This window comes from Nanorana parkeri, unplaced genomic scaffold (genome assembly GCF_000935625.1).
Source record: "Nanorana parkeri isolate BGI_ZX_2015 unplaced genomic scaffold, ASM93562v1 scaffold173, whole genome shotgun sequence".
Taxonomy (NCBI): Eukaryota; Metazoa; Chordata; class Amphibia; order Anura; family Dicroglossidae; genus Nanorana; species Nanorana parkeri.
Genome location: NW_017306441.1, coordinates 1,780,457 through 1,808,401, shown reverse-complemented (window position 1 = coordinate 1,808,401; position 27,945 = coordinate 1,780,457). Strand labels below are relative to the sequence as shown.

The following is a 27,945-nucleotide window of genomic DNA, read 5'->3' as shown; positions in this document are numbered from 1 at the left end:
TCATAGTTCGAGCCTACGTGTGGCAACGAAACTGTCCCACGTCGGCTCAATAGATTGAGAAGTGAGCGAACGCATACCGTCGCTCGTTCACTTCTTGATTATGTCCCTGCAGAGAGCCGTGACTGTCACTCACGGCTCCCTGCAGGCATTCCCCTCCTCCCCTGTCCGATCCTCCAGCAGTGACTGGCTGAACGGACGGGGGAGGGGGCAGGTACAGCTGGCTGTGCCTCTAGATAGGCAGAGCCAGCTGTCACTCACACAGCTGGGTGGATCTCGACAGTAATGTCAGGATCTGTCCCGGCTGCGGCGGTCTCAGGATACCGCGAGCTGTAGCTCGCGATATACTGAGCTTTGGGTCATGGGAGGACACTAGTTTATGTCCTCCTATGACCCTTAGGAGAATTATGGGGGAAAACCACTTACATCGTAGTTCTCCTTTAATATTACAGGGTATTTCTGTCATCATAATATCGAGTACCCCTATTCTGCATTAGAGGAAACCTGTACAGAGAGAAATAAGGGGGTACTTGCAAGTGCCTGTACTTCAACGCCGTTGCTACTACAGAGGTGTATTAGCCAGGACAGGTTCACTTTAAATGTAAAAGGACAATGTCCAAGTAGTCTAGAGTGGCAAAGGGTTAGTATTTTGGATGCTGCGCAAACTGTTGGCGCTATATAAATGCTGTATAATAATAATAAATGGACTGAATCAGGTCTGATCAGGAATTAAGTTCAATCTGATTATATTTTGCATTTCTTGGTTCATCCTTTCCCCCTCTATCAACATGCTAAAGGACATTTTAAATAAAACCTGCTATGGCAGATACTGTGAACGGTGTATGTCTACATGAACGCATGTTGGTGGCTGTTTGTGCATGTAATGGGTTAACTGCAGAGACAGCTACTCGAAGTCTGCTGGTGCTTGGGTTGTTTTCCTAGGAGCTGGAAATTTTCTGCAATACATTACATGCACATAGACATTTCTGCATGTGATTATTGAGCACTGATCTGTACCTGTATTTGCCTCCACAGTCAGTGGTGCTTCACCTCGTCCTCGTCCACAGAAAGCTCCCAGCAAGCTGCGATCCGATTGCAGGAGCCCTGTATCCAGGAAAGCCGGATTCCCATCAAACACATAGACATAGCTATGCTGTAAAGAGAGGAATACAGAAATGACCTAAAAACACCAAAGAGTAAATCTATCTGCTTAGCAGCAGAAGCCAAAATACTGCATCTTAATTCCTAAACTACCACTGACAGCCAGTACAAAACAGCCTTCAGGTAGGAGCAGCAGTTTCAGGGGGCACATTTACTAGCTGATGCTATTAAACAGAAAGGAGCTCAGAAGACAGCCGAGTAAGTCACATAACAAGAACGCAGCCCCTCTCTTTTCACCTAGCAGGGATGAGACCATCTTGCTTGGTCAGTTATGCACAGGGTGTCCAAAGGGCCAGTGCTGGGCCAGCTATATGTCATGGAGGCACCATGTATCAAATGTGTTCAAGTAAAGTAAAATTGTGAATAAAAAGTATATACATTTTTAGTTTGCAAACATGAAAAAAATAAAATAAAGGTGACCCAAAAACACAGCATGCTTTTCCTTTACAGTCAGAGAACAATATGGGTTACCGTGCAGGGGATATTGAAGTCTGGCTGGAGACTGAAGCTAAGCCTTGGGCAGCTGTCATCTGGGTGACAGGGTTCCACCTGAGAAGATACATTCAGTACCCACAGACAGTATGAGCCGCCAGGCGAGCCAAGAGCGGAGGAAGACACGTTGGTGAGCAGCTGGCGGCCCTGGCATTCAAGGTAACAAATCCCACCATTCCTATGTAAACAGAAGCAGTAAGAAAGTATTAAACAAACCTGCAATTGAGTTCCATATTGATTACAGGAAAGCAAGGTTTGCTAGAAATACATATATCACATCAAAATGAGGTTAAATCACAACTCCAGCCAAACTAACTTTTTTGAATTGACTTAAAACAACTGTTTTGGAGGACTAAAAACAACTGTCCAGATTTTTAAGGTCCATAAGATCTCAGCTCACTTCTTGTCATTAAAACAGCAGGACAAGAGATTAAAGGAGTGATTGTGAATGGGACAGCTAGACACATACAGCAATCATATTGTGACTGAAGAGTGTGAAGTACAGGCGTGGTCTGTGAAGAATTCCCAATCACTTGGCAGGTTTTGCAGTAAAGATGGTATAAAGGTTTAAATGGAGTATTCAGACTGTTCACCTGGAGTTAAGCTTTTAATACACATGCATTTGTACCCTAGAATCAAGCATAAACAGAAGCAGTAAGAAAGTATTAAACAAACCTGCAATTGAGTTCCATATTGATTACAGGAAAGCAAGGTTTGCTAGAAATACATATATCACATCAAAATGAGGTTAAATCACAACTCCAGCCAAACTAACTTTTTTGAATTGACTTAAAACAACTGTTTTGGAGGACTAAAAACAACTGTCCAGATTTTTAAGGTCCATAAGATCTCAGCTCACTTCTTGTCATTAAAACAGCAGGACAAGAGATTAAAGGAGTGATTGTGAATGGGACAGCTAGACACATACAGCAATCATATTGTGACTGAAGAGTGTGAAGTACAGGCGTGGTCTGTGAAGAATTCCCAATCACTTGGCAGGTTTTGCAGTAAAGATGGTATAAAGGTTTAAATGGAGTATTCAGACTGTTCACCTGGAGTTAAGCTTTTAATACACATGCATTTGTACCCTAGAATCAAGCAGAGCCCCTCCCCCCCCCCACCTCCTCTTTTTACAGAGCACAGTAACAGATCTTGCATGGCATGCCTCAACGTACCTGGGGTCTCCATAATACCCAGGTGCACACTTCTCGCAGTGTTCTCCCTGAGTGTTGTCTGTACAGTAACAAACACCCGTCTCTCGGTCACAATAACCCAATTCAGGGGTCCCGTGTTTGTGGCAGGCACATTCCTGGCACCCCGGCTTCTGTGTGGCGCTTCCAAAGCTGCCAGGCTGGCACTCCTGGCAATATACCCCTTGTGTCCAATCTGTAGAAGGATTGCAAACACACATCATACTAAAGCATTATAATAAACCCCTTTATCTTACATTGCAATGTCTCTCTGATTTAATGTTTAAACTGATTAGTAACTACTCAACGTTTGCATGGAGTTTGTATGTTCTGCAGACATTTGTGTACTTTTCCTCCAGGTTCTATGCTTTCCTTTCACACTCCTAAAAACCTACAAGATAGGATAACCTGCTTTTTCCCCCCACAATGGCTCTAGAGTGCCTATAGCACGGATGGCTCGGATGAGGGCCCTAAGGAGCAAGTGCTCATGTGAACTGTTCTATATAGTCTGTAAGGTCCTATATCAAAGTGATATAATAAAAAAAATGGATTACATAGTTACATAGTATTTGAGGTTGAATAAAGACACAGGTCCATCAAGTTCAACCTTTACGTGTAAGTGTGCGTAGTGCGTGCATGTGTATATAAGGGTACCCCTGTATGTTACGGTCTCTGAGGAAGGTATCCAATTGATTTTTGAATGATTCAATACTCTCTGCCGATACTACTGCCTATGGCAGAGAGTTCCCAAATGTAACCACTCTGACTGAAAAGAAGCCCCTACGCCCTATGCAGTTAAATATTTTCTCCACCAATTTTAGGTGGGCGCCTCTAATCCTTGTTAGGGAGTTTAGAGTAAAAAGTTCATTGCTGATGTTGCCATCACCACCAAACATTTTGTACCTTAAAATAATGTCCCCTCTTAATCTCCTCACTTCCAGCGTGAACAAGTCTAAATCTAGTAACCTTGTCTCATAGCTTTAATCCTCCAGGCCCTTAAATCAGTTTCATTGCCCTTCTCTGGACTATCTCCATCTCCAGGACATCCTTTCTGTGGATTAGTGAACACAAAGTTTCTACAAGGTGATATATACAGTAGTAGTCAGGGGATGCCTGGAAACACTCATATGGTTTAGGTATTCTGGATATCCTAATCACAGACAATTGTCCCGTTACTATATAGTAGCAGCCCAGTGAGAGGATTGACAGTATTGTGTATGAGTCCTTTTTTTTTTTTTAATAGGTTTCCATTTTAAAAGCAATTTAAAAAAAAAAAAGGTCTCCAATAATCCAGATGTGCTTTTATTATTCAAAAAGTTTTGCTTCTCAAGTAAATTATATTAGAGCTAATAATGGCCACCATACATTCTTCCTCCCTGTCTGTAGCTCAGATCAAATACATTTCTATTCTGTCCAGCCAGCAGCCACCCTGCTCTCTGATCACACTTTAGGTATACAGTATGTAAACCCCAACAATGAACTTCTCTAATATGCCATATTTTGGTCTGCTAAATATACCATTAGGACCTCTAAGAATAAGCCTACGGGTGAAACATGTAAGAGGTTGTAGCTGGTTGGAGGTTTGCGGTGCTGAATTGGAGACGTGTTCTCTGGAGTGACCAATCACGCTTCTCTGTCTGGCAATCCGATGGACGTGTCTGGGTTTGGCGGTTGCCAGGAGAACGGTACTTGCCTGACTGCATTGTGCCAAGTGTAAAGTTTGGTGGAGGCGGGATTATGGTGTGGGGTTGGTTTTCAGGGGTTGGGCTTGGCCCCTTAGTTCCAGCGAAGGGAACATTTTGGACAATTGCATGCTCCTAACTTTGTGGGAACAGTTTGGGGATGGCTCCTTTTTGTTCCAACATGACTGCACACCAGTGCACAAAGCAAGGTCCATAAAGACATGGATGAGGGAGTTTGGGGTGGAGGAACTTGACTGGCCTGCACCGAGTCCTGACCTCAACCCAATAGAACACCTTTGGGATGGATTAGATCGGAGACTGCGAGCCCGGCCTTCTCGTCCAACATCAGTACCTGACCTCACAAATGGTCCAACATTCCCATAGACACACTCCTAAACCTTGTGGACGCCTTCCCAGAAGAGTTGAAGCTGGTATAGCGGCAAAGGGCGGGCCAACTCAATATTGAACCCTGCGGACTAAGACTGGGATGCCATTAAAGTTCATGTGCGTGTAAAGGCATCCCAATACTTTTAGCAATATAGTGTATATAATTCAGCATACCACACACCATGCAGTGCCTTCACTCACCCTGGCAGACATCGCAGATGCCTGGTCCATGAGCGCAGGTACTGTGGAAGTTACACCCGCAGTCCACGCTACATTCCACTCCACTCTCTGTCACCGTTGTGCGGTTCGAAGTCCATCCGAGATCACAGAGACAGGCGTAAAATGGAGGCCCACTGCAAGAGCCATGGGAGCACTCATTGTAACACCTTGTAAGCAAGCAGAAAAAAAAATGCATTGTTAAATTTATAAGAGGTAAATGTAGCAATTTAAAAGTACAAATAAAACCGGTGTCCCTTAGGCTGGGTTCACACCTTGGTGTTTTATGTATGCGCGTTTTACGCGTGTTTTGTACCGACGTTTTTCAGGCGTATTGTGAAGCGTTTTTGCATATTAGAAAACAATTAAAAGTAGAATTCCAGAAAGGTCGATTTTTGGGGCTAAAATAAGCTTGCGTACAATGAAGTTCAGATCTTTCTGCTACACAGTGCATTTAAATGCAGACATGGCCAGGTAGCTCTTTATATGGCACATTATCTACCTGCTCCATCTTTAGTGCTCCTTACCTTTCTATAGGAAAAACAGCAGTTTTAGCAGTATCAGTTCACAGGAACCAGTACCAACCATGTGGACGTGGAACCCATGTGCATTAACAGCTAAAGGAGACGTGCCCTGCAGAGGATGCCATCTGATCAAACACAGAAGATGATGGAAACAACATCTACAGAACTTACCCTATACTGCGGTGATGTCACAAGTTTAAAATTATCTTTTTATTTCACACTATACTTCCAGCCCACAATATGGCCAGCTCCATTATGCAGTGGCAGAGGGATCTACTGGCATCATCACCAAGCGTAAAAAGCCTTTATTGTTGTTTTAAACAAAATCAAAATGAAAGCGATCCCCCTTCCTCACAACTATTTGGGAACATGTCTTCTTTATTAAAAAAAGGTAGAATATCACCTACAATGAACACAAATAGAACTTGAGGCATCAGGAGCAAGACCATGGTACCTCTCAAGATCTCGTCTTCCATGAGTGACAGGTAATAGTAAATATTGGATTTTTATTTCTTGCACTTACATATGTTATGAAAAAAAAGTTACTTTCGAATTATAATGACATTTTTTTTAAAATAATAAATGAGCTCACGTTTGATTGCAGTGGGTGACGCCATCTCCCGTATATCCGCGGTCACAGTGACACTCATAGGAGTCGGGCGTGTTTCTGCAGGTGGCATGTTTGTGACAGGTGGCCATCCCCAGCCGGCACTCATCGACATCTGGGCAGGAAGCATATGACCACTGAGCCGGCTCTTCTGGGAGTCCAGCCAGTGTCAGAGCCCTGGAACACGAAGAGAAACCCCGGACGCCAGAGTAGTCACCAGAGAAGCACCTGGGGAGGAAAGAAGAACTTGAGAGAGCAGCTGATTGAACTGCAATAGTACTTTGGTGACCGTGAGGAACACAGAGAGACATTCAACAGAAAGTCTACCAGGAACAGATCATTTCTGGGTTCTTCAGGACTCTGCAGAGAGACAACCTCCACCCTACAGTAGTAACAACAAATCTTTCTGCCTTCAATGTGCAATATGGCAAATGTGATAAAGCGCTGCGCAAACTGTTGGCGCTATATAAATCCGGTATAATAATAATAATGGGATACGTATTGGGATTTTATACACCATGTAAACATCTTGGAATTTAGAATTGATTCAGTAATGGTTGAATATTTTTATTTAATACAAGCTAAACAACACATGCTTACCTATATGCTTTAGGGTGTATTTAAATGTTTTTTAACCCCTTTATGACTGAACTCTTTTTCAGTTTCCGTTCGTTAAGGACTGACGCACTTTTTAAAATTTTTTCTGTGTGATTCTTCCACTTTCTTACAAAGTGCACCCGCACATATTCTATATTGTTTTTTAGAGGACAGATAGGGCTATATATTTATTAGGGATGCACCGATACCGGTATTTCGGACGCCAGGCGGAGTGTAATGACTCGCCACCTGGCTTCCTGATTAGCCGGGAAGCCGTGCGGCGTGGAAGGGAAGCCATCTCCATGCTCCCTCGTCACCAGGTGGCGAGGAAACATGGAACCGACTTTCTGGCCAATCAGCAAGCCGAGCAACGAGTCATTACCCATTACCCAGAAGCCAGCTCCATGCTCCCTCCCCCACCAGGTGACGAGGGAGAATGAAGCCGGCTTTCTGGCTAATCAGAAAGCAGTGGGGTGGGTAATGACTCGCCGTCCGGCTTCCTGATTGGTCGGGAAGCTGGTCAATCAGGAAGCTAGGCAGCGAGTCATTACATGCTGCCCGCCTTCTTGATTGGCTGGGATGCTGGCTCCATGCTCCCTCATCAAGTGACGAGGGAGCATGGAGCCAGCATCCCAGCCAATCAAGAAGGCGGGCAGCATGTAATGACTCGCTGCCTGGCTTCCCGATACCAGAAGCTCTGGTATCGGGCTAGGAATCGGAGCATTTGGGCGCGTAGGGCGCGTACTCACCCAAATACTCGGCATCGGCACCAATACTAGTGTCGGTATCGGTGCATCCCTAATATTTATATTGCATATGTGTGCCTAACGCATCACTTAGTATGAATAAACTATAAAAAAGAGGAACAAACATAAAGAAAAACACTATTCCCCCAGTTTTAATTATTATTTTTTTTAGAAAACTACCACAGCTAAAAAAAAAAAAAAAATGCATTAAAATAAAATCCTGTATTTGTTCTTTATTTGGAAACACCTCCCACGTCTGGACTGAAGGCAAAAAGAGAACAAAGGGAGCGCCACAGCCTAGCGCATTAACTGGGTAATGATGGGGTTAATAGGGAATAACAAAATTACACACACAAGAGGAGACAAAGTATCAGTTGTACAAGGAGACAATTCTGGATACAATGGGGGAATGTATCAAAACGGGAGCGGACAGATTCTGAAGCAGTTGCTCATAGCAACCAATCACCATCTTCCTTCAGTTTGCTCAGGGAAGATTTGAAAACGAGACAGAGAAGCCGATTGGTTGCAGTATTTTCCTGGATCTTCTTTCAACTGTTGTGTGTGGCTTCTACCGAGTGTACAACTAGGTGACAGAAGGAAGGCTTTGGCTAGTAACAAGAAGGAGAAAAGACCAGAAGGCTGATGGCGCACAAATCCATGGCATGGAAATAAAGATAAAGATAAGAATGCACTCACAGCAGTCATTCCTGAGGCTGGGAGCTGACAGATCTTGTCACAGATGCCGGAGGTTCTGCAATCTGCTCTCTCTGCTCAAGTGCTGCAGCTGAGCACGTCAGGGGGAGGCTAGAAAGTCGGTCCAGTTTAACTATCCGCTCACTGAACTGTCCCTGTAGCCGATAGGGAGTCCAGGGAGGACTGAAAGTGATCAATTGTCGAAAACTGCCTAAATCTTGCATTAGGGCCTGTTCACACCATATGCAGTCCGTCCCAGCCACGTGTTGGCCGGAACGCACTGCATCGCATTGCGGCTGGCTCAGTATTTCGTGGGGCCGGAGGGGGCGTGGCTGGCCATTGAAGTGAATAGCGCCGTAGCCACGCCCTCCGGCCGCAATACAATCGCCTGCACAGGATCACAAGGCCCATTGTGCCATGTGGTCCGGTGCAGTCAAAATGCTGCACTTCAAAGGCCAGCCATGCCCCCTCCAGCCCCACGAAATACTGAGCCGGTCGCAATGCGATGCAGTGCGTTCCGGCTGGATATGGTGTGAACTATATGGTGTGAACAGGCCCTTAATGGATGCCTAGTTAGTGAGGCATCCATTAACCACTTGAAGAGCAGGTTGTTAAACCCCTTTCCAGTCCAGGCCATTTTTCAGCGCTGCAGTACTTTGACTGGCATTTATTCCGTCACGCAGCGCTGTACTGAAATGAATTTTATACCATTTTTTGGGGACAGACAGAGCTTTCTTTTGGTGGCATTTAATCACCACTGCGGTTTTCATTTTTTACTATACAACATAAAAAGTACCCTAACTTTTGAAAAAAAACCTGATTCCCTATGAAATGTTATGAATCAGTTATTAATCAACCCAATTTTTTTGTAAAATATAAAAAAGGCGGGGTCACGTCGGGTAACTAGACACCAAACATGTCAAGCTTTAAAATTGTGTGCGCCCGCTCATCCTCATAGTTAGAGCCAACCTGTGACAAAGAAGCTGTCACAGGTCAGCTCTAGCGATCGTAAAGTGAGCAGAAACATGCACGATCGTATCCCTGCAGGGAGCCGTGCCAGTGAGTCACGGCTCCCTGCAGGGATTCCCCCCCTCACCGATCCTCCAGCACTCACTGGCGGAACGGACGCGGGAGGTGGTGGGCACAGTTGGCCCTGCCTCTAGATAGGCAGAGCCAGCTGTCGCTCACGCAGCTGGGTGGATCTCGACAGTAATGTCGGCATCCGTCCCGGCTGCGGCGTTCACAGTATATCACGGGCAATAGCCCGCGATATACTGAACTTTGGGTCACGGGAGGACGCTAGTATATGTCCTCCCGTGACCCTAAAGAGAACTATAGGGAAAAACACTTACCCCATAGTTCTCTTTTAATGAAGGGTAACCGCTGATCTCAGCGGTTACAGGCATTCGGGAGCCCTGAAAAGCAGTGTACGTGAGCAGTCATTCGGGCACTTAGTGGCGGGGACGTACAGTGTACATCTCCTGTCACAAAGGGGTTCAGTTGGTTGAAGCCTCCTAGTTGTAAAACAAAACAAGACAATACAATTGTATAGATCTAATTGTATAGCATGTGCCCTGCTTTTCCAGCTTTGAAGTGACCTAATATAACATGTACATTATCTTACCGCCCTAAGGTTGGGTTGTCAGTGTTCCCGCACCAGCCGCATTCAAAGTTTTGCAGACACTCCCGGCAGGTGTTAAACCTGGAGCAATCCATAACCTGGGGCACAGAGTGGACACTGCAGAAGAGGGAGACATAGGCATGGAATTTAATGAAAAACATGACAGTGTGCAGAAAAATAAAAAAAACTGCATATATTGCATATCAGAGAAATATTTATAACATTTTTCCTCCGTTGACCTATTCAATACATAATAAATAACACATAAAGCAGGGTTGGACAAATGCATATGGAATTAAGGAGCCAGTCGTCCAATCCTGGAGCCAGCAGGATTTTATTTCTTTTGTTTAGGAGCCAGCTCTATTGAAAACCATTAGAAAAACCCTCAAAAGTTAGGCGCCAGCTGTGATTAGGGCACGTTGGCTACCTGGCTCCTGGGATTTGTGCAGCACTAAGATAAATTAAGTAGTACTAAGGAAAAACTGGCTTATCAGTGGCTGCCAGGAGGGACATAGAGCCTGCCAATGATGGCCACTTCTTTACAATATGCTAGCTGCTTGGCTGCTACGTGGACCCTCCACCTTCATTACTTCGAGTCACCTGTCCTGGAATATGTAGATAAGGTATTTTGACCTTTCTCCAGCTTTCTTGATCTGCATACATGTTACTTGTCATTGGCTTAGACGGTAATAAAGCATAACAGCCAGACAATTAGCGTTTTCAGAAGCAGCATCCATATTTTACGAATGACAGGTTTTAATTTAAGACGACCTATAGAACATTCAGCAACGAGTATGAATAGCTCTTTGCCTCATTTGTGGTGCTTTATTGTTTAGCACCAACCACCTTGCTGCAGAAATGGGAATTGGGATATTCCAATTGTACACAGGTCAATGGTTCCAACATGATCGCTTTAGCAGTTTAAAAGGAGAACTATGGGGTAATTTTTTTTCCCCATAGTTCTCCTCAGGGTCACGGGAGGAAATAAACTAGGGTCCTCCCATGACCCAAAGTTCAGTATACTCGCGGTATACTGAGATAGCCGCAGCCGGGACCTATGATCCAGACATTACTGTCGGGATCCAGCCAGCAGCGTGATTTACAGCCTATCTAGAGGCAGAGCCAGCTGTACCAGCCCCCTCCCCTGTTTGTACCTCCAGTCAGCGCTGGAGGATCGGAGCGGGGATCCCTGCAGGGAGCCGTGAGTGACAGTCACAGCTCTCTGCAGGGACAGGATCGAGAAGTGAGCGAGTGACGGTATGTGTTCGCTCACTTTCCGATCTATTGAGCCGACGTGCGACAGTTTCATTGTCACACGTCGGCTTGAACTATGAGATCGAGTGAAAATCACTCACCTCATAGTTCTCCTTTAAAGCGCAATGAGGCCTAAACTTTATACATGGCTGTAGCAGACGGGACCCTTTTACGATATATGTGCACATCATGAAATCAATAACATTTCTACATCTGCCCCAAAGTGTTCAGCCATTGTGGAGCAAGCGTACAGAGTCCTCAACTAACATTCAGAGAGGGTCAATGCGCTTCTACCCAGTCTCGGTGGTAGAAGAGATCAGCTGAACTTTTGTGCCTTTAAGATATTGTGCGCAATTAATATAATACAAATGACAAATGGCAGTCATTTTGGGGTTTTATTTTTGGAGACTGGATCTTTGAAACAAAACTCTAAACAAATAACGCTGTATAATCTAGTTATAGCTTAATTAAATATAAAATGCTAGGTAGGCTTATTAAGTAGACGTAGTTAGTGCCAGATTTTCCACAAAGCCAACTGAGGGAGCAGAGGGGCGGCAGGGACTCCTATTGTAGTCGTTTAGTTGTTTTGTACATTTAGCCCTGCTTTGGGCAAGCAGAGCTAAAATCTACAGCCCCCCCTCCCCGCCGCCTACCTCTCCCCCACCGGACGGAGATCCTCTCTTCAGGATGGAGAGCGGGGGGCAGAGCAGAGAACATTTGCTCTCCACTCTGTGTAAACAGTGAGGGGAGAGCTGCACTGGCAACCGTCCCATCTCAGCTGTCAAAGGAGAGCCAGCACAGTGCTGTGCTAGAACTCCTGTATTGGAGGTGACAGGTTCAATAAAGAGAACCTGTCACCTCCAAATGCTATCACACAGGTGTTTGTTAGCTCCTGTGTGATAGCAATAAAGTTAAGTAAAAAATAAATAAAAGTAAAAGATCTTTTTTTAATAAATGATAAAATAAATAAAAATTAAGAAAAATAAGTAAAGAATAATAATTAAGATACAAAATTAAGAGGTGATGGTTATTTCACCCCCCTTGGATAAATGTTTAATTGCCTTTGTTCACTTGCATTCTGGATGCAGATGGAGTGTAACATTTGATGATACAGAAAGAAGGAGACTATCCCACTTTATCTCAATGTTTCCTTCTGTCTCTATATTGCTTTGAATCGAGCAATGTTTATACGTATTGGCTTGTTTGCTTTCCTTTATTACTTGTCTTATTTCTTGATTGTTTCGTTTTTATATGGTAAAATCTTTAAATAAAGAATATACAAAAAAATAAAAATTAAGGAGGTGATAAAGTAAAAAAAATAACAAGATAAAAAAAATTATAAAAAAGAAAAAAATAAGAATAAAAAAAAGAAGATAAAAAAGTTAAAAGATAATAAGATAAATAAAATGTAAAAAAACTAAATTAAAACTAACCCTGCCTCCCCCACCTATGGGAGGGGGGCGCATAGAGGAACCTGGGCTTGGGCAGCAGAGAGAGTAAATACGGCCCTGGCTGTAGTACACTGACACTACACAATGCATTGTTACATACCTGTCGTACCAGTCCCTGCAGTCGCCATAAGGATACTTTGCCAGGTAAGCGGCAAAATAAAAGCAGCTTTCAGTAGACTGGCACCATGCACAGTGACTGGAATTAGAGAGACATTCAGTGTATGTCCTGCGCCTGAAAGAGATACACAACTATCAAGAAAAACCCAAAATATAAATACATCAAACGACTGGTGCAAAGAACTCGGACATTCTTCAGCCATCTTTTAGACACACGCTCTTTAAATTCAACAGCAACTAGAGGACATAAATAACTTTAGCCATATACATCAGACTGGGACAGGAGAGGGATAAATTAAAGCAAGCCTTTGCTTTGACCCTGCTAGGCAAATAAATATGTGCTTTAAAGGATCAGTAAAGCCTTGTATGTTTTTGCATATATCTACTGCTAGCAAGCAGTATATACACTATATTGCCAAAAGTATATACACACATGAACTTTAATGGCATCCCAGTCTTAGTCCGCAGGGTTCAATATTGAGTTGGCTCCGCCCTTTGCCGCTATAACAGCTTCAACTCTTCTGGGAAGGCGTCCACAAGGTTTAGGAGTGTGTCTATGGGAATGTTGGAGGTCAGGTACTGATGTTGGACGAGAAGGCCGGGCACGCAGCCTCCGCTCTAATTCATCCCAAAGGTGTTCTATCGGGTTGAGGTCAGGACTCTGTGCAGCCAGTCAAGTTCCTCCACCCCAAACTCACTCATCCATGTCTTTATGGGCCTTGCTTTGTGCACTGGTGCGCAATCATGCTGGAACAGGAAGGGGCCATCTCAAAACTTTTCCCACAAAGTTGGGAGCATGAAATTGTCCAAAATGTCTTGGTATGCTGATGCCTTAAAGAGAGTTCCCTTCACTGGAACTAAGGGGCCAAGCCCAAACCCTGAAAAACAAGCCCACACCATAATCCCCCATCCACCAAACTTTACACTTGGCACAATGCAGTCAGGCAAGTACCGTTCTCCTGGCAACCGCCAAACCCAGACACGTCCATCGGATTGCCAGACAGAGAAGCGTGATTTGTCACTCCAGAGAAAACATCTCCACTTCTCTAGAGTCCAGTGGCGGCGCGCTTTACACCACGGCATCCGACGCTTTGCACTTGGTGATGGAAGGCTTGGATGCAGCTGCTCGGCCATGGAAACCCATTCCATGAAGCTCTCTACGCACTGTTGTTGTGCCAATCTGAAGGCCACATGAAGTTTGGAATTCTGTAGCTATTGACCCTGCAGACAGTTGGCGACTTCTGCGCACTGTGCGCTTCAGCATGCGCTGATCCCGCTCTGTCATTTCACGTGGCCTACCACTTTGTGGCTGAGTTGCTGTTGTTCCCAGTTGCTTCCACTTTGTTATAATACCACTAACAGGTGACCGTGGAATATTTAGTAGCAAGGAAATTTCACGGATGGACTTATTGCACAGGTGGCAACCTATCACGGTACCACACTTGAATTCACTGAGCTCCTGAGAGCGACCCATTCCTTCACAAATGTTTGTAGAAGCGTCTGCATGCCGAGGTGCTTGATTTTATACACCGGTGACCATGGAGGTGATTAAAACAGTGGAATCCAATGATTTGGAGGGGTGTCCCAATACTTTTGTGTATATGCAAAAACATTTTAAAAAAAAAGTTGAAAAAGGGTTAAAACTTACCTGCGTCTCTGCCGTGCGCTCCTGTCAGAAGATCTGAAGAAAAAGATCATGGGGTGGGAGCATGCGCAGTACAGATCTTCAGCCGGGTGCAGAGGAGAGACACAAGGTAAGTTAAAGTGACATTAAACCCTCAGTTTTTTTAACATAAAACAATACTGTAATGTGTGCCTTACTGTAATCCGTGGTTGTTTCCCTTCTCTTTGCTGCTCTTCCTTTTAAATCTGTATCTGTTCTCATGTTCTGCAGAACTTCTGTTTTGCAGCAGACTGCCTTGTCTCAGGAATGGATACACGGTGTCTGTGTATACGTTTCTATAGACTTTTAACCTGAGCCAGCACTACAGGAAGAGGCCCTGACCTGCAAAGGGAAGTTCTCCCCAAGCATGAGAAGACATGAGGATTTAAAAGGAAGAGCAGCAAAGAGAAGGGAAACAACCATGGATTACAGTAAGGCACACATTACAGTATTGGTTTATGTTAAAAAATCTGAGGGTTTAATGTCACTTTAATGCAGGCAGCGTGCACCCGCACGGACTCTGTGGGACAGGAAGTGCCAGGAAGAGAGAGGAAGTTAGCGCTGGATCAAAGACCGGCACCAGCGCTGGAGGGACTCCTGAAAACTACAGGAAAGAAGATGGTTGGATCAAGAGGCATCATTTAAGCGAAGTCCGTACACTAGCATTGGGGGGGAATTTGCCTTTAATGTCACTTTAATATCTCTTTCCCCTGTAGCAAAGCCAAGGTGAATATGTGCTGCAGGGGAGGGGGACACTAAAGAAAACCTACAGTTCTGCTTCATCCTAAGGTGTCTTTTAACAGCCAATGTTCAGAGTTCATCTTGCATTAAGCCTAGATACTATGTCCGCTCCCTACATATTGCACGGCTCTAATTGGCCATTCCCCGGCCCATACAAGGTGGCATAACAACTGCTGAACAGCAGAAAGTGTGCGATGGTTTGGAATCTTACAGGACTAATTTTCAATGAGGGGGTTCCAGAACTACCAAAGCGTACTGGTAACAGGGAGCTGACTGGCAAGTGAATGGAAGTAAAACGTGTCCTACTCTAGCAGCTCTGTAACCTGATGGACCAGCAGGAGGACAACACTACTGATACCAATATAGAAACAAAGTACTTTGTAAAAAGGACTCACCGATTGCACGCACGGGGACATTCCTGGGGTGATCGTATAGAACCATTCACTCTTCCTCTGCGGCTGCACAGAGAGTCTGCTTTCTTGCTGCTGTGTATCTGCCACTCACAGTACTGGTCCTGGGAGCACAACAACAATGATATGATTATCTTTCCATCACCACCAAGACACTCCACTTGCTGATGCATATCTCGGCACTTACATTGCTGCAGGCCTCACAGTCGCGGTACTCCTCGCACAATTGACAGTGGCTAGGGGTCAGGATCAGGGGTGTGTCTTGACAGAATTTTGCCCAATCCACACCTAATCTGTAGTGACACGTGCGGGTCCTAGAGCACCAACCGCAGCTTTGATCTGCCAAGCAGGCCAAGCAGGAAAGGTAGGAACAGTCATCTGAGCGATGGGGTTCCAGGAACAGGAAAGAAATCTCCTAGAAAGCAGGTACAAAGAAGTGAAAAGGGATTTAATAAAAAAAGAATGCAAAGAAACTGAAGTTTTGTCTTCTCGTTCAGGGGGTATAGCCCCCACATTTATTATTGGACTTTCTTTCATGATAGGCTTACTTTAAAGTCAGAAGGTTTAATGCAATGTAATTTGATATAATAAAGCAGGAGAACAGAAACGCCTTATATTGCTGTCTCATAGATATGGGAGTAATAGATGTGTATGTTGGGTGAAGGAAGGGTCACCCTTAGAACTGACTATTCATATCAGCTTAAAAAATAAGGACAACTACATGCTGATTGGTTGTTCTATAGTCCTGTATATGTGCACAATCAAACTGCACAAATGAGCCCAATCAATCACTACTACAAGACAAAAACAGAAAAGCCAGTTATATCCTGACTCTTTTCCCCTCGGATTATGTAAGCTCATGAGAAAGAAGGCCAACAGTAAACAATGTACAATTAGTTACTAAGTTGCTTATGATGGGAAAAGGACATCAGCTTACACTTCCACTCTGGACGCCTGTACGGTCCCATGTCAGGCTCAGCTCACTTGTGTGTCCATTTCCTGTATTATTCAGATAACCCTCTATCTGCATAGCATAGCGGCTTCCCCAATCTGCATTAGGAAACAGCCGCTCTCCACTGTTTCTCTGCAGAGCTCGCTTCTCCTTATCCTGGTGCACTGACCATCGGCCAACCTCCTCCTAAGAAAAGAAGGTAAAAACATGGTAAAGATTTTTTTTAAGGGGCAGAATTCAAAAACATAGGGCAGAGTATGACAATATTCCAAAATGGATGTTACAAGAGGAGTATGGCAGCCCAAGACATCCACTGGCTTTTTTTATCTCTTACCAACTTTTGCAATGCAAGGAGGTCTCCATGCCATAATTCCAGACTCTGCACCTTCCACCCAAACTTTGGAGTCTCAAACCTTCTACTTTCTACTCCAAGTCAGATCCCACTGGCTACAGCTACAGGTTTATAGCCTGAAAACATAGGGAGATACCACCACCAATGCCGAATGACAAGAGGTGATTTACCTACTATCGTCTAATATCTGAAATATCAGTTTTGGATAGGTGGACCTTCAATTTTTTTATTGTATGAGCAAATGAGCTGCATTTACCAATGTTAAAAAAACAAGAATGAAAAAGTGATGCTGAAGACTGTGACGGACTCCCTGATACCCCGACTGAGTATCTCCGTCTTAAGGCTGTTCCCTGGGTGCTGGAACCAGAAGAAAGTGAATATAGCATTGGCTTACCCCAGACAGAGAGAGAGAGAAGAATGGAGGAAGAAAATGAAAAGAAAAGAAAGGGACACCTATTGCCCCTAAACTAATATGGGGGGGAGAGGGTGCTTGAGGATGAGGGCTTGGGGAATGCGACAATGCTTCATGTTAACCTCAACATTAAAAAAATACTTTTTTTACAGTAAAAGCTGTGAAGATGTGGAATTGACTGCCATAGGAGCTAGTTCTAGCCAACTCAGAAGATTGCTTAAAAAAAAATAAGGTTGGATGTGTTGCTTTATTAGGGCCTCTTTGCCTTCCTATGGATGAACTAAAGGATTACAGTTCAGGATACAGAGGATACAGGTTTTATATGTTTGGCTTTTGGTTGAACTTGATAGACATACAGTATGTCTATTTTCATCCTGACAAAGAATGCCAACATTAACTACCAAGGGCTACCACACTATTACAGCTCACTGCTATTTATTATGCTTTATTATGACCAGCACTTACCAGCATCTGTGTACTGCCAGGGTACCGCCCAAGACGAGCCACAACATAGAAGCGCTGAATGCGAGCCCAGATGGAGACGCGGTCAGGGGAGGAGCCTTGGCTCAGCATGGGGTATAAGAACCCTTTATACACCAGAGAGACGTCCATCTCTGTGCTGGGACTTAACGTGATGGTTGTGCTACGCACAATTGACACCTGAAAAAAGTAAATCAGGCTTTTAACTGCATGAAAAAAACTTACCGTGACCGACAGCAGCAAGCATCAGCACAAGCTATACATGCCACATGGCAATATGGACTTATTGCACAGGTGGCAACCTATCACGGTACCACACTTGAATTCACTGAGCTCCTGAGAGCGACCCATTCCTTCACAAATGTTTGTAGAAGCGTCTGCATGCCGAGGTGCTTGATTTTATACACCGGTGACCATGGAGGTGATTAAAACAGTGGAATCCAATGATTTGGAGGGGTGTCCCAATACTTTTGTGTATATGCAAAAACATTTTAAAAAAAAAGTTGAAAAAGGGTTAAAACTTACCTGCGTCTCTGCCGTGCGCTCCTGTCAGAAGATCTGAAGAAAAAGATCATGGGGTGGGAGCATGCGCAGTACAGATCTTCACCCGGGTGCAGAGGAGAGACACAAGGTAAGTTAAAGTGACATTAAACCCTCAGTTTTTTTAACATAAAACAATACTGTAATGTGTGCCTTACTGTAATCCGTGGTTGTTTCCCTTCTCTTTGCTGCTCTTCCTTTTAAATCTGTATCTGTTCTCATGTTCTGCAGAACTTCTGTTTTGCAGCAGACTGCCTTGTCTCAGGAATGGATACACGGTGTCTGTGTATACGTTTCTATAGACTTTTAACCTGAGCCAGCACTACAGGAAGAGGCCCTGACCTGCAAAGGGAAGTTCTCCCCAAGCATGAGAAGACATGAGGATTTAAAAGGAAGAGCAGCAAAGAGAAGGGAAACAACCATGGATTACAGTAAGGCACACATTACAGTATTGGTTTATGTTAAAAAATCTGAGGGTTTAATGTCACTTTAATGCAGGCAGCGTGCACCCGCACGGACTCTGTGGGACAGGAAGTGCCAGGAAGAGAGAGGAAGTTAGCGCTGGATCAAAGACCGGCACCAGCGCTGGAGGGACTCCTGAAAACTACAGGAAAGAAGATGGTTGGATCAAGAGGCATCATTTAAGCGAAGTCCGTACACTAGCATTGGGGGGGAATTTGCCTTTAATGTCACTTTAATATCTCTTTCCCCTGTAGCAAAGCCAAGGTGAATATGTGCTGCAGGGGAGGGGGACACTAAAGAAAACCTACAGTTCTGCTTCATCCTAAGGTGTCTTTTAACAGCCAATGTTCAGAGTTCATCTTGCATTAAGCCTAGATACTATGTCCGCTCCCTACATATTGCACGGCTCTAATTGGCCATTCCCCGGCCCATACAAGGTGGCATAACAACTGCTGAACAGCAGAAAGTGTGCGATGGTTTGGAATCTTACAGGACTAATTTTCAATGAGGGGGTTCCAGAACTACCAAAGCGTACTGGTAACAGGGAGCTGACTGGCAAGTGAATGGAAGTAAAACGTGTCCTACTCTAGCAGCTCTGTAACCTGATGGACCAGCAGGAGGACAACACTACTGATACCAATATAGAAACAAAGTACTTTGTAAAAAGGACTCACCGATTGCACGCACGGGGACATTCCTGGGGTGATCGTATAGAACCATTCACTCTTCCTCTGCGGCTGCACAGAGAGTCTGCTTTCTTGCTGCTGTGTATCTGCCACTCACAGTACTGGTCCTGGGAGCACAACAACAATGATATGATTATCTTTCCATCACCACCAAGACACTCCACTTGCTGATGCATATCTCGGCACTTACATTGCTGCAGGCCTCACAGTCGCGGTACTCCTCGCACAATTGACAGTGGCTAGGGGTCAGGATCAGGGGTGTGTCTTGACAGAATTTTGCCCAATCCACACCTAATCTGTAGTGACACGTGCGGGTCCTAGAGCACCAACCGCAGCTTTGATCTGCCAAGCAGGCCAAGCAGGAAAGGTAGGAACAGTCATCTGAGCGATGGGGTTCCAGGAACAGGAAAGAAATCTCCTAGAAAGCAGGTACAAAGAAGTGAAAAGGGATTTAATAAAAAAAGAATGCAAAGAAACTGAAGTTTTGTCTTCTCGTTCAGGGGGTATAGCCCCCACATTTATTATTGGACTTTCTTTCATGATAGGCTTACTTTAAAGTCAGAAGGTTTAATGCAATGTAATTTGATATAATAAAGCAGGAGAACAGAAACGCCTTATATTGCTGTCTCATAGATATGGGAGTAATAGATGTGTATGTTGGGTGAAGGAAGGGTCACCCTTAGAACTGACTATTCATATCAGCTTAAAAAATAAGGACAACTACATGCTGATTGGTTGTTCTATAGTCCTGTATATGTGCACAATCAAACTGCACAAATGAGCCCAATCAATCACTACTACAAGACAAAAACAGAAAAGCCAGTTATATCCTGACTCTTTTCCCCTCGGATTATGTAAGCTCATGAGAAAGAAGGCCAACAGTAAACAATGTACAATTAGTTACTAAGTTGCTTATGATGGGAAAAGGACATCAGCTTACACTTCCACTCTGGACGCCTGTACGGTCCCATGTCAGGCTCAGCTCACTTGTGTGTCCATTTCCTGTATTATTCAGATAACCCTCTATCTGCATAGCATAGCGGCTTCCCCAATCTGCATTAGGAAACAGCCGCTCTCCACTGTTTCTCTGCAGAGCTCGCTTCTCCTTATCCTGGTGCACTGACCATCGGCCAACCTCCTCCTAAGAAAAGAAGGTAAAAACATGGTAAAGATTTTTTTTAAGGGGCAGAATTCAAAAACATAGGGCAGAGTATGACAATATTCCAAAATGGATGTTACAAGAGGAGTATGGCAGCCCAAGACATCCACTGGCTTTTTTTATCTCTTACCAACTTTTGCAATGCAAGGAGGTCTCCATGCCATAATTCCAGACTCTGCACCTTCCACCCAAACTTTGGAGTCTCAAACCTTCTACTTTCTACTCCAAGTCAGATCCCACTGGCTACAGCTACAGGTTTATAGCCTGAAAACATAGGGAGATACCACCACCAATGCCGAATGACAAGAGGTGATTTACCTACTATCGTCTAATATCTGAAATATCAGTTTTGGATAGGTGGACCTTCAATTTTTTTATTGTATGAGCAAATGAGCTGCATTTACCAATGTTAAAAAAACAAGAATGAAAAAGTGATGCTGAAGACTGTGACGGACTCCCTGATACCCCGACTGAGTATCTCCGTCTTAAGGCTGTTCCCTGGGTGCTGGAACCAGAAGAAAGTGAATATAGCATTGGCTTACCCCAGACAGAGAGAGAGAGAAGAATGGAGGAAGAAAATGAAAAGAAAAGAAAGGGACACCTATTGCCCCTAAACTAATATGGGGGGGAGAGGGTGCTTGAGGATGAGGGCTTGGGGAATGCGACAATGCTTCATGTTAACCTCAACATTAAAAAAATACTTTTTTTACAGTAAAAGCTGTGAAGATGTGGAATTGACTGCCATAGGAGCTAGTTCTAGCCAACTCAGAAGATTGCTTAAAAAAAAATAAGGTTGGATGTGTTGCTTTATTAGGGCCTCTTTGCCTTCCTATGGATGAACTAAAGGATTACAGTTCAGGATACAGAGGATACAGGTTTTATATGTTTGGCTTTTGGTTGAACTTGATAGACATACAGTATGTCTATTTTCATCCTGACAAAGAATGCCAACATTAACTACCAAGGGCTACCACACTATTACAGCTCACTGCTATTTATTATGCTTTATTATGACCAGCACTTACCAGCATCTGTGTACTGCCAGGGTACCGCCCAAGACGAGCCACAACATAGAAGCGCTGAATGCGAGCCCAGATGGAGACGCGGTCAGGGGAGGAGCCTTGGCTCAGCATGGGGTATAAGAACCCTTTATACACCAGAGAGACGTCCATCTCTGTGCTGGGACTTAACGTGATGGTTGTGCTACGCACAATTGACACCTGAAAAAAGTAAATCAGGCTTTTAACTGCATGAAAAAAACTTACCGTGACCGACAGCAGCAAGCATCAGCACAAGCTATACATGCCACATGGCAAATATTAGTGGCCACGGAAAAAACATTGCACCATATGTTGCATGAAACTTTGTCCTATCTGGCTGAAATATAGTAATAAACTAAATATTCTCAAAATTGCAACTGAGCCCAAGGATCTGTTGCACTTCATAAGATGAGGGAAGGAACTAGACGTGGTCAATACCAGGACACAGAAGCAGTAGACTGGGAACACAGAAATTAATTTGGACTCATATATATTCTTTAGTATGGCACTGCTCTTTATATTCTCCAATCTGTAGATTAACCTGCAGCTAAAGTCATTACAGAGCTGAAGGATTACCCGATCAGGCTGAGACTCATTGCGTGGTTGCTGATAGGTGATTAGGTGAAGCCCAGGCAGAAAGTTGCTGGTCCGGCATCCATCAAGAGAAGTGATAAAGGTGTTTACGGTGCCCCACCAACCATATGTACCTGAAATCTGCCCTACACGACAGTTCGAACGTTCTGTTAAAAAAGGAAAAAAGTTATAAAAAGCAGTAAAAAAAAAAAAAAGAAGACCGCGACACAGGGAATCTCACACAAGAAAAGACCGTACCTGAAATCGGCATGCAGGATTCATTCTGGACACACCAGCCAAAGGAGCGTGGGACATGGGAGAAGGTTGACAGGTTGGAGCTGAAAGCCAGACAGGACTGACAATCAGAGAGGAGTCTCGCCAGTCCTAGGCAGCTCTTGTCTGGGCACTGACAAAAAAAACAGACAGATCAGGTCACAGATAGTTACAAAAAGGTTTGTATGACCGCTACACTTGCATCAATTTATCATTTGAGTTTATTTAGATCCAATCTAAGAATCCTTTATTCCAAACTGGCCTCAACTGATTGGAGCAGCTGAATTTTCCCATTCATTATCACTTTTTGGACAAAGTTTAAAATTAAGGTGGACAAATAGAAGCATCGAATTAAAAAAATAAAAATAAATACTTCACATTATTTAAACATACACTTAAAAGAGCTGACATTTCAGACCTGCCTGATTGCATCCTTTTTTAATTTAAAGGAGAACTATAGGGTAAGTGTTTTTCCCCATAGTTCTCCTAAGGGTCACGGGAGGACATAAATTAGCGTCCTCCCGCGACACAAAGCTCAGTATATCGCGAGCTACAGCTCGCGGTATACCGAGACCGCCAGAGCCGGGACAGATCCCGACAATACTGTCGAGATCCACCCAGCTGCGCGATTGACAGCTGGCTCTGCCTATCTAGAGGCAGAGCCAGCTGTACCCTTCCCCGTTCGTTCCTCCAGTCAGCGCTGGAGGATCGGAGCGGAGAGGGAAGGGGGAATCCCTGCAGAGAGCCGTGACTGAGAGTCACGGCTCTCTGCAGGGACATGATCAAGAAGTGAGCGAGCAACGGTACATGTTTGCTCACTTCCTGATCTATTGAGCCGACGTGTGGCAGTTTCATTGTCACACGTCGGCTCGAACTATGAGGTGGAGTGAAAATCCCTCACCTCTTAGTTCTCCTTTAACCTGATAAATATGAATTCAAGGCAACTATTATAATAATTGGTATTTTTATATAGGGCTGACAATTTATACAGCACTTTCACATCAGTCCCTGTCTTCAGGGCGCTTACAATCTAAGGCCCCTATCTCACATACATACAGGGACAATTTTAGACAGGAGCCAATTAACCTACCAGCATGTCTTTGGATTGTCGGAGGAAACCGGAGTACCTCCTTGCAGATATTGTCCTGACCGGGATTTGAACCAGGATCCCCCAGTACTGTAAGGCAGAAGTGCTAACCACTAAGCCACTGCAGCCTCCGACTGGTCATATGAGATCAAACAACCTGCCTCATATATATTTGGCCACCAATAGATCACCAAATTAAAACAAAGCAGGTGAAAGAAAACAAGACAAAAAAAAAAAAGGCATCATACAATTTTGTTTGGCTGAGGGGTCTGGCAACTTGTCTCACACCAGGTACATTCTGGATCCTTGGAACAAATGGTCTCGTCCGTGTACATGGAGCAATAGTCTAGGTGGTACTGTAAAATCAGAATGGATAGTTATTTATATTGCCAAGCTCAGTAACCGATACCCAAACCCTGTGTCCCTTGTGCCCGTTTCATACTCACATCCTGCACTGGCGGCTGATACACAGACCCCGGCACAGGCACTTTGTAGGCAAGCAGATCTCCACGGGGAGTACCACTGTATCCTCCAGCCACCAGAAGGACTCCGCCTTTCATGAGAGCCGCTACGTGGGAGTACCGTCCACTGCCCAAACTTTGATAGCCTGCATTTAAAAACAAAAAATTGATATCTTGATTTTTGAAATGACCATTTAACCTCACCACCTAGGTTCAAAACACCTTCAAGATACAGAACCTCACAACATTTGCCTTCATCTTACTCTGATGCGGTGGTGGTCTCAGAATGTCACTTAGCACCCACTGGTGACAGCCAAGATGGTAAAAGAAGATTTCCTCATCGTAACACTTCTCCTCTTGGTGGTGAATGTGCAGATTTCCACCTGTATCCACCAAGAATACACGGTCAGTAATCTGTACAATGACAACAAACAGCTACAGCAAAACTGAGTATTGGAAGACCCAGTGCAGCAAGAAAAAAAATGCAGTGGCAGTTAATGGTGTGGAAATAGTAAAGTATGTCACCAGCACACCATGGTTCAATCTTCAAGCAGTGATCATTTTATTGATGCACAGACATCTAGTCACATTGCAACGTTTCGGAGCCACTCAGGGTCTCTTTGTCATGCCTGATGAAGGGACCCCGAGTGGCCCTGAAACGTTGCAATGTGACTAGATGTGTGTGCATTAATAAAATGATCACTGCTTGAAGATTGAACCATGGTGTGCTGCTGACATACCTTACTATTTGGATCTGAAGCGGCGCCATCCGCAATTAATACAGCACCCACCACAAGGGACATACCAGTAAGGAGTGTGGTGGGATTCTTCTGAATTCAGTTAATGGTGTGGGACACATACAAAAAAAATTAACCCTTTCCTATTCTATTAAAAACATTTGGCCCGTGATGTGAGATTTCACTATTCAACTCAGCAAACAGTTATTATTATAGAGGATTTATATAGCGCCAACAGTTTGCGCAGCAATTTACAATATAAGGAAGACATTACAATCACAATACAAATCAAGACAAGACGATAAGGAGGGCCCTGCCCCTGAGGGCTTACAATCTAATAGGGAGGGGCAAGTGATACATGAGGAGGTAGCTGTGTGGGGATGAATTGTTTGAGAACGTGATGGTTGAGCGGTTAGGTTGAGGTGGAATAGGCTTCCCTGAAGAGACGGGTCTTCATGGATCGCCTAAAGGCGGTCAAAGTGGGAGACGGACAGGTTGGAGTAGAGTTCCATAGGATGGGAGAGACTCTAGTGAAGTCCTGGAGGCGAGCATGGGAGGAGTTGACGAGGGAGCTGGAAAGCAGGAGGTCTTTTGAAGAGTGGAGGGGACGGTTAGGGTGATACTTTGAGACCGGGTTTGAGATATAGCCGGGGGCAGAGTTGTGGATGGCTTTGTAAGTCATTGTTAATATTTTGAATGTATCCTTTTGGCTAATGGAAGGCAGTGGAGGGATTAGCAGAGGGGGGTTGCAGAAACTGAGCGGTTGGTTAGGTGAATGAGTCTAGCAGCAGCATTCATGATAGACTGAACAGTTAAATCATAACAGAAGTCTGTTATTTTGATCACCCCTTCAGCACTGTGAGCTACATAAGCTTCAATGCGACAAATGACATCTTTGTCTGGCCTTCTAAGTCCTGCATCTTTGGGCAAACTGATTGGCCACCTCTGGATGAGGTAACTCCCACACTTGCAAAATACTTCATACCGGCACCCAAGGCACGCTGAGAATGTGCAATGCATTGCGCATGCCTTGGGTGAGTGTAAATGCAGAAGAAACAGTGCTAGTAGACAGGAAGTATGCATTGCAAAAGAAACATACAAAGTCTCTTCTGCAATAAAAGCCTGCCTGCCAGCAGTGTTCTACTCTTAGTCTCCAGTTCCACTTAGTTTAGCTGCACTGTAATGTAGCCTGACTGGAAATAGAAAATATGACAGACAAACCAACAGGGACCCTACAAGACACAGTGACAATGTATGGTCATCAGTGAAAGATGCACAGCAAAATAACGTACCATAAATCACCATATAGTTCCCGATAACAGTGGCGCTGTGGAATGCTCTCTCACGGGGCCCGCCGCGGTTACCATCGCGTGGCTTCAGCGTGGTCCAATAATTTAAATCCACATGAAACAGATCTGTGGTATTTACACGTATGCTGAACCTGGAAGAATGGGTAGAAAGACAACAAAATCATCTGTATGAAGGCTTTTTACAGAACTAAATAAATATTACTTATATATATACAGGTGAAACTCGAATAATTAGAATATCGTGCAAAAGTAATTGCAGTAAGTGCTGCAAAAGGGGCCCAAACCAAGTCTGAGTACATATGCATGCTTGTACTTTTCAGAGGTCCGATATTGTTCTATGTACAATCCTTGTTTTATTGATTGCATGTAATAATCTACTTTTTTGAGGTTGTGGATTTGGGGTTCTTGGGGTTTTTATGAGCTGTAAGCCATAATCATCACAATTATGACAAATCACGGCTTGAATTATCTTGCTTTGCATGTAATGAGTCTATCTCGTATATTAGTTTCACCTTTTAAGTTGCATTAGTGAAATAAATGAACTTTGCACGATATTCTAATTATTCGAGTTTCACATATATTTATTTATCTGCATGGAGCCTAGGCGAACAGGACAAGCTATGGGAGCAGACAATGCTGACTTTGAAGGGGCATAAGTTTTCTTTGTAACCTTTGGATTTCAGAACTGTATATCAGGTTTGAATAAAAACCGTAAAACTTTGCACTTGGGGAAGGGGAAACAATAACCCCGGGAACAGCAATCCCTGACTGGAGGTCTGTCCGATGTTGATTCATGGAATGCAAAGTGAAAAATCAAGGTGGACAAGGTGGGACTCTATTGGCAAGCTATGCAAGCTTTCTAAACCTCCACAAAAGCTATCAAGTGTCGTTGTCCCCCTCCATCTCTCATGGAAAGGGTGGAGGCAGACTTTCATGCCCTATCAGATTTATACATAGGCTTGGAGCGCTTGGATTACCACGGACACTTAAAGGGAGATTTGTGAGTCCAGAAACTAGAACCGGACTTGGGGGAACGTTTAAATGCATGATAGGAAGCTGTCGACCCAAGTCGCTGATCCTTAACTTTGTGTAACTGGGGTAAGTGAGATCTCTTAGCCTCTGTCTCAAGAGAAGGCATAACACTGTTATTCCACTGACCGGCACTTAAAGGAATGGCAGGGGTGATAGCCTGAAAGGGGCTGGCCATCAGTTTTCTATGTGCCTAGTGTCCATTTCTCCTCCTGGCGGCAGTAAAACCCCAGGTTACTTAATTACCATCAAGCTGTCCTCCTAAATGTACAATAGATACATTTAATTTAATAAATCAAATCTTTCCTCCTCCAGCAGAAGAATAAACATATCGTATAGAAGGCAGCATAAGATTTTTACCTTCAAATGCAGAGGTATTTTTGACATGGCCCCCACAGTTGTCCTATAAAGACTCCAAATTCAGAAGGCATGCATAGCATACCCCTGGACTCCTGTGAGAACACTGGGTCACCGCAACCAATTGCCAGGCCCTAGCAGTGTCTCACTGGAGTATTGGAGCTTGCCTACATGAATGCCAGCTCTCAGAAAAGCAGCTTGGAGGAGGAAGTTCTCACCTTGCATTGGATGGCCGGTGACCACCATAAACCACCAACGTTCGGGAAGCAGAATGGAACACCATGGAATGACCAGCTGCAGCTGGTGGCTTTCCTCCAGATGGATGGACCTGCTCCCATTCCCAGGAATGGAGATTGAAACGGTACATCTCCGGAGAAAAGACATCTTGTGTTGTGCGGCCTGTACAAAGGTAAGAGAGCAGAAATACATAACAGGAATGTAAGTGAATCCTTAAAAACTGTAAAAAGCGAATACACTATACAGTTA

General features: G+C 44.2%; 1 protein-coding gene across 1 annotated transcript in view; it reads right to left on the bottom strand.

Annotated features, from left to right (window-relative positions):
- MEGF8 (multiple EGF like domains 8) overlaps positions 1–27,945 on the bottom strand; it is an 80,663-nt gene that overhangs the window by 23,007 nt on the left and 29,711 nt on the right. The window contains exons 8-25 of the mRNA XM_018554790.1: positions 27,678–27,858; positions 26,056–26,204; positions 24,265–24,409; positions 24,012–24,153; positions 23,814–23,921; positions 22,464–22,611; positions 22,209–22,372; positions 21,618–21,812; positions 20,374–20,574; positions 19,624–19,851; positions 19,422–19,540; positions 12,719–12,850; positions 9,917–10,030; positions 6,242–6,484; positions 5,111–5,295; positions 2,826–3,036; positions 1,630–1,828; positions 1,015–1,150 (exon numbers count right to left, since the gene is read on the bottom strand). Of these exons, the coding sequence (XP_018410292.1) occupies positions 1,015–1,150; positions 1,630–1,828; positions 2,826–3,036; positions 5,111–5,295; positions 6,242–6,484; positions 9,917–10,030; positions 12,719–12,850; positions 19,422–19,540; positions 19,624–19,851; positions 20,374–20,574; positions 21,618–21,812; positions 22,209–22,372; positions 22,464–22,611; positions 23,814–23,921; positions 24,012–24,153; positions 24,265–24,409; positions 26,056–26,204; positions 27,678–27,858 (3,000 nt within the window). The remainder of the gene's footprint in view (positions 1–1,014; positions 1,151–1,629; positions 1,829–2,825; positions 3,037–5,110; positions 5,296–6,241; positions 6,485–9,916; positions 10,031–12,718; positions 12,851–19,421; positions 19,541–19,623; positions 19,852–20,373; positions 20,575–21,617; positions 21,813–22,208; positions 22,373–22,463; positions 22,612–23,813; positions 23,922–24,011; positions 24,154–24,264; positions 24,410–26,055; positions 26,205–27,677; positions 27,859–27,945) is intronic.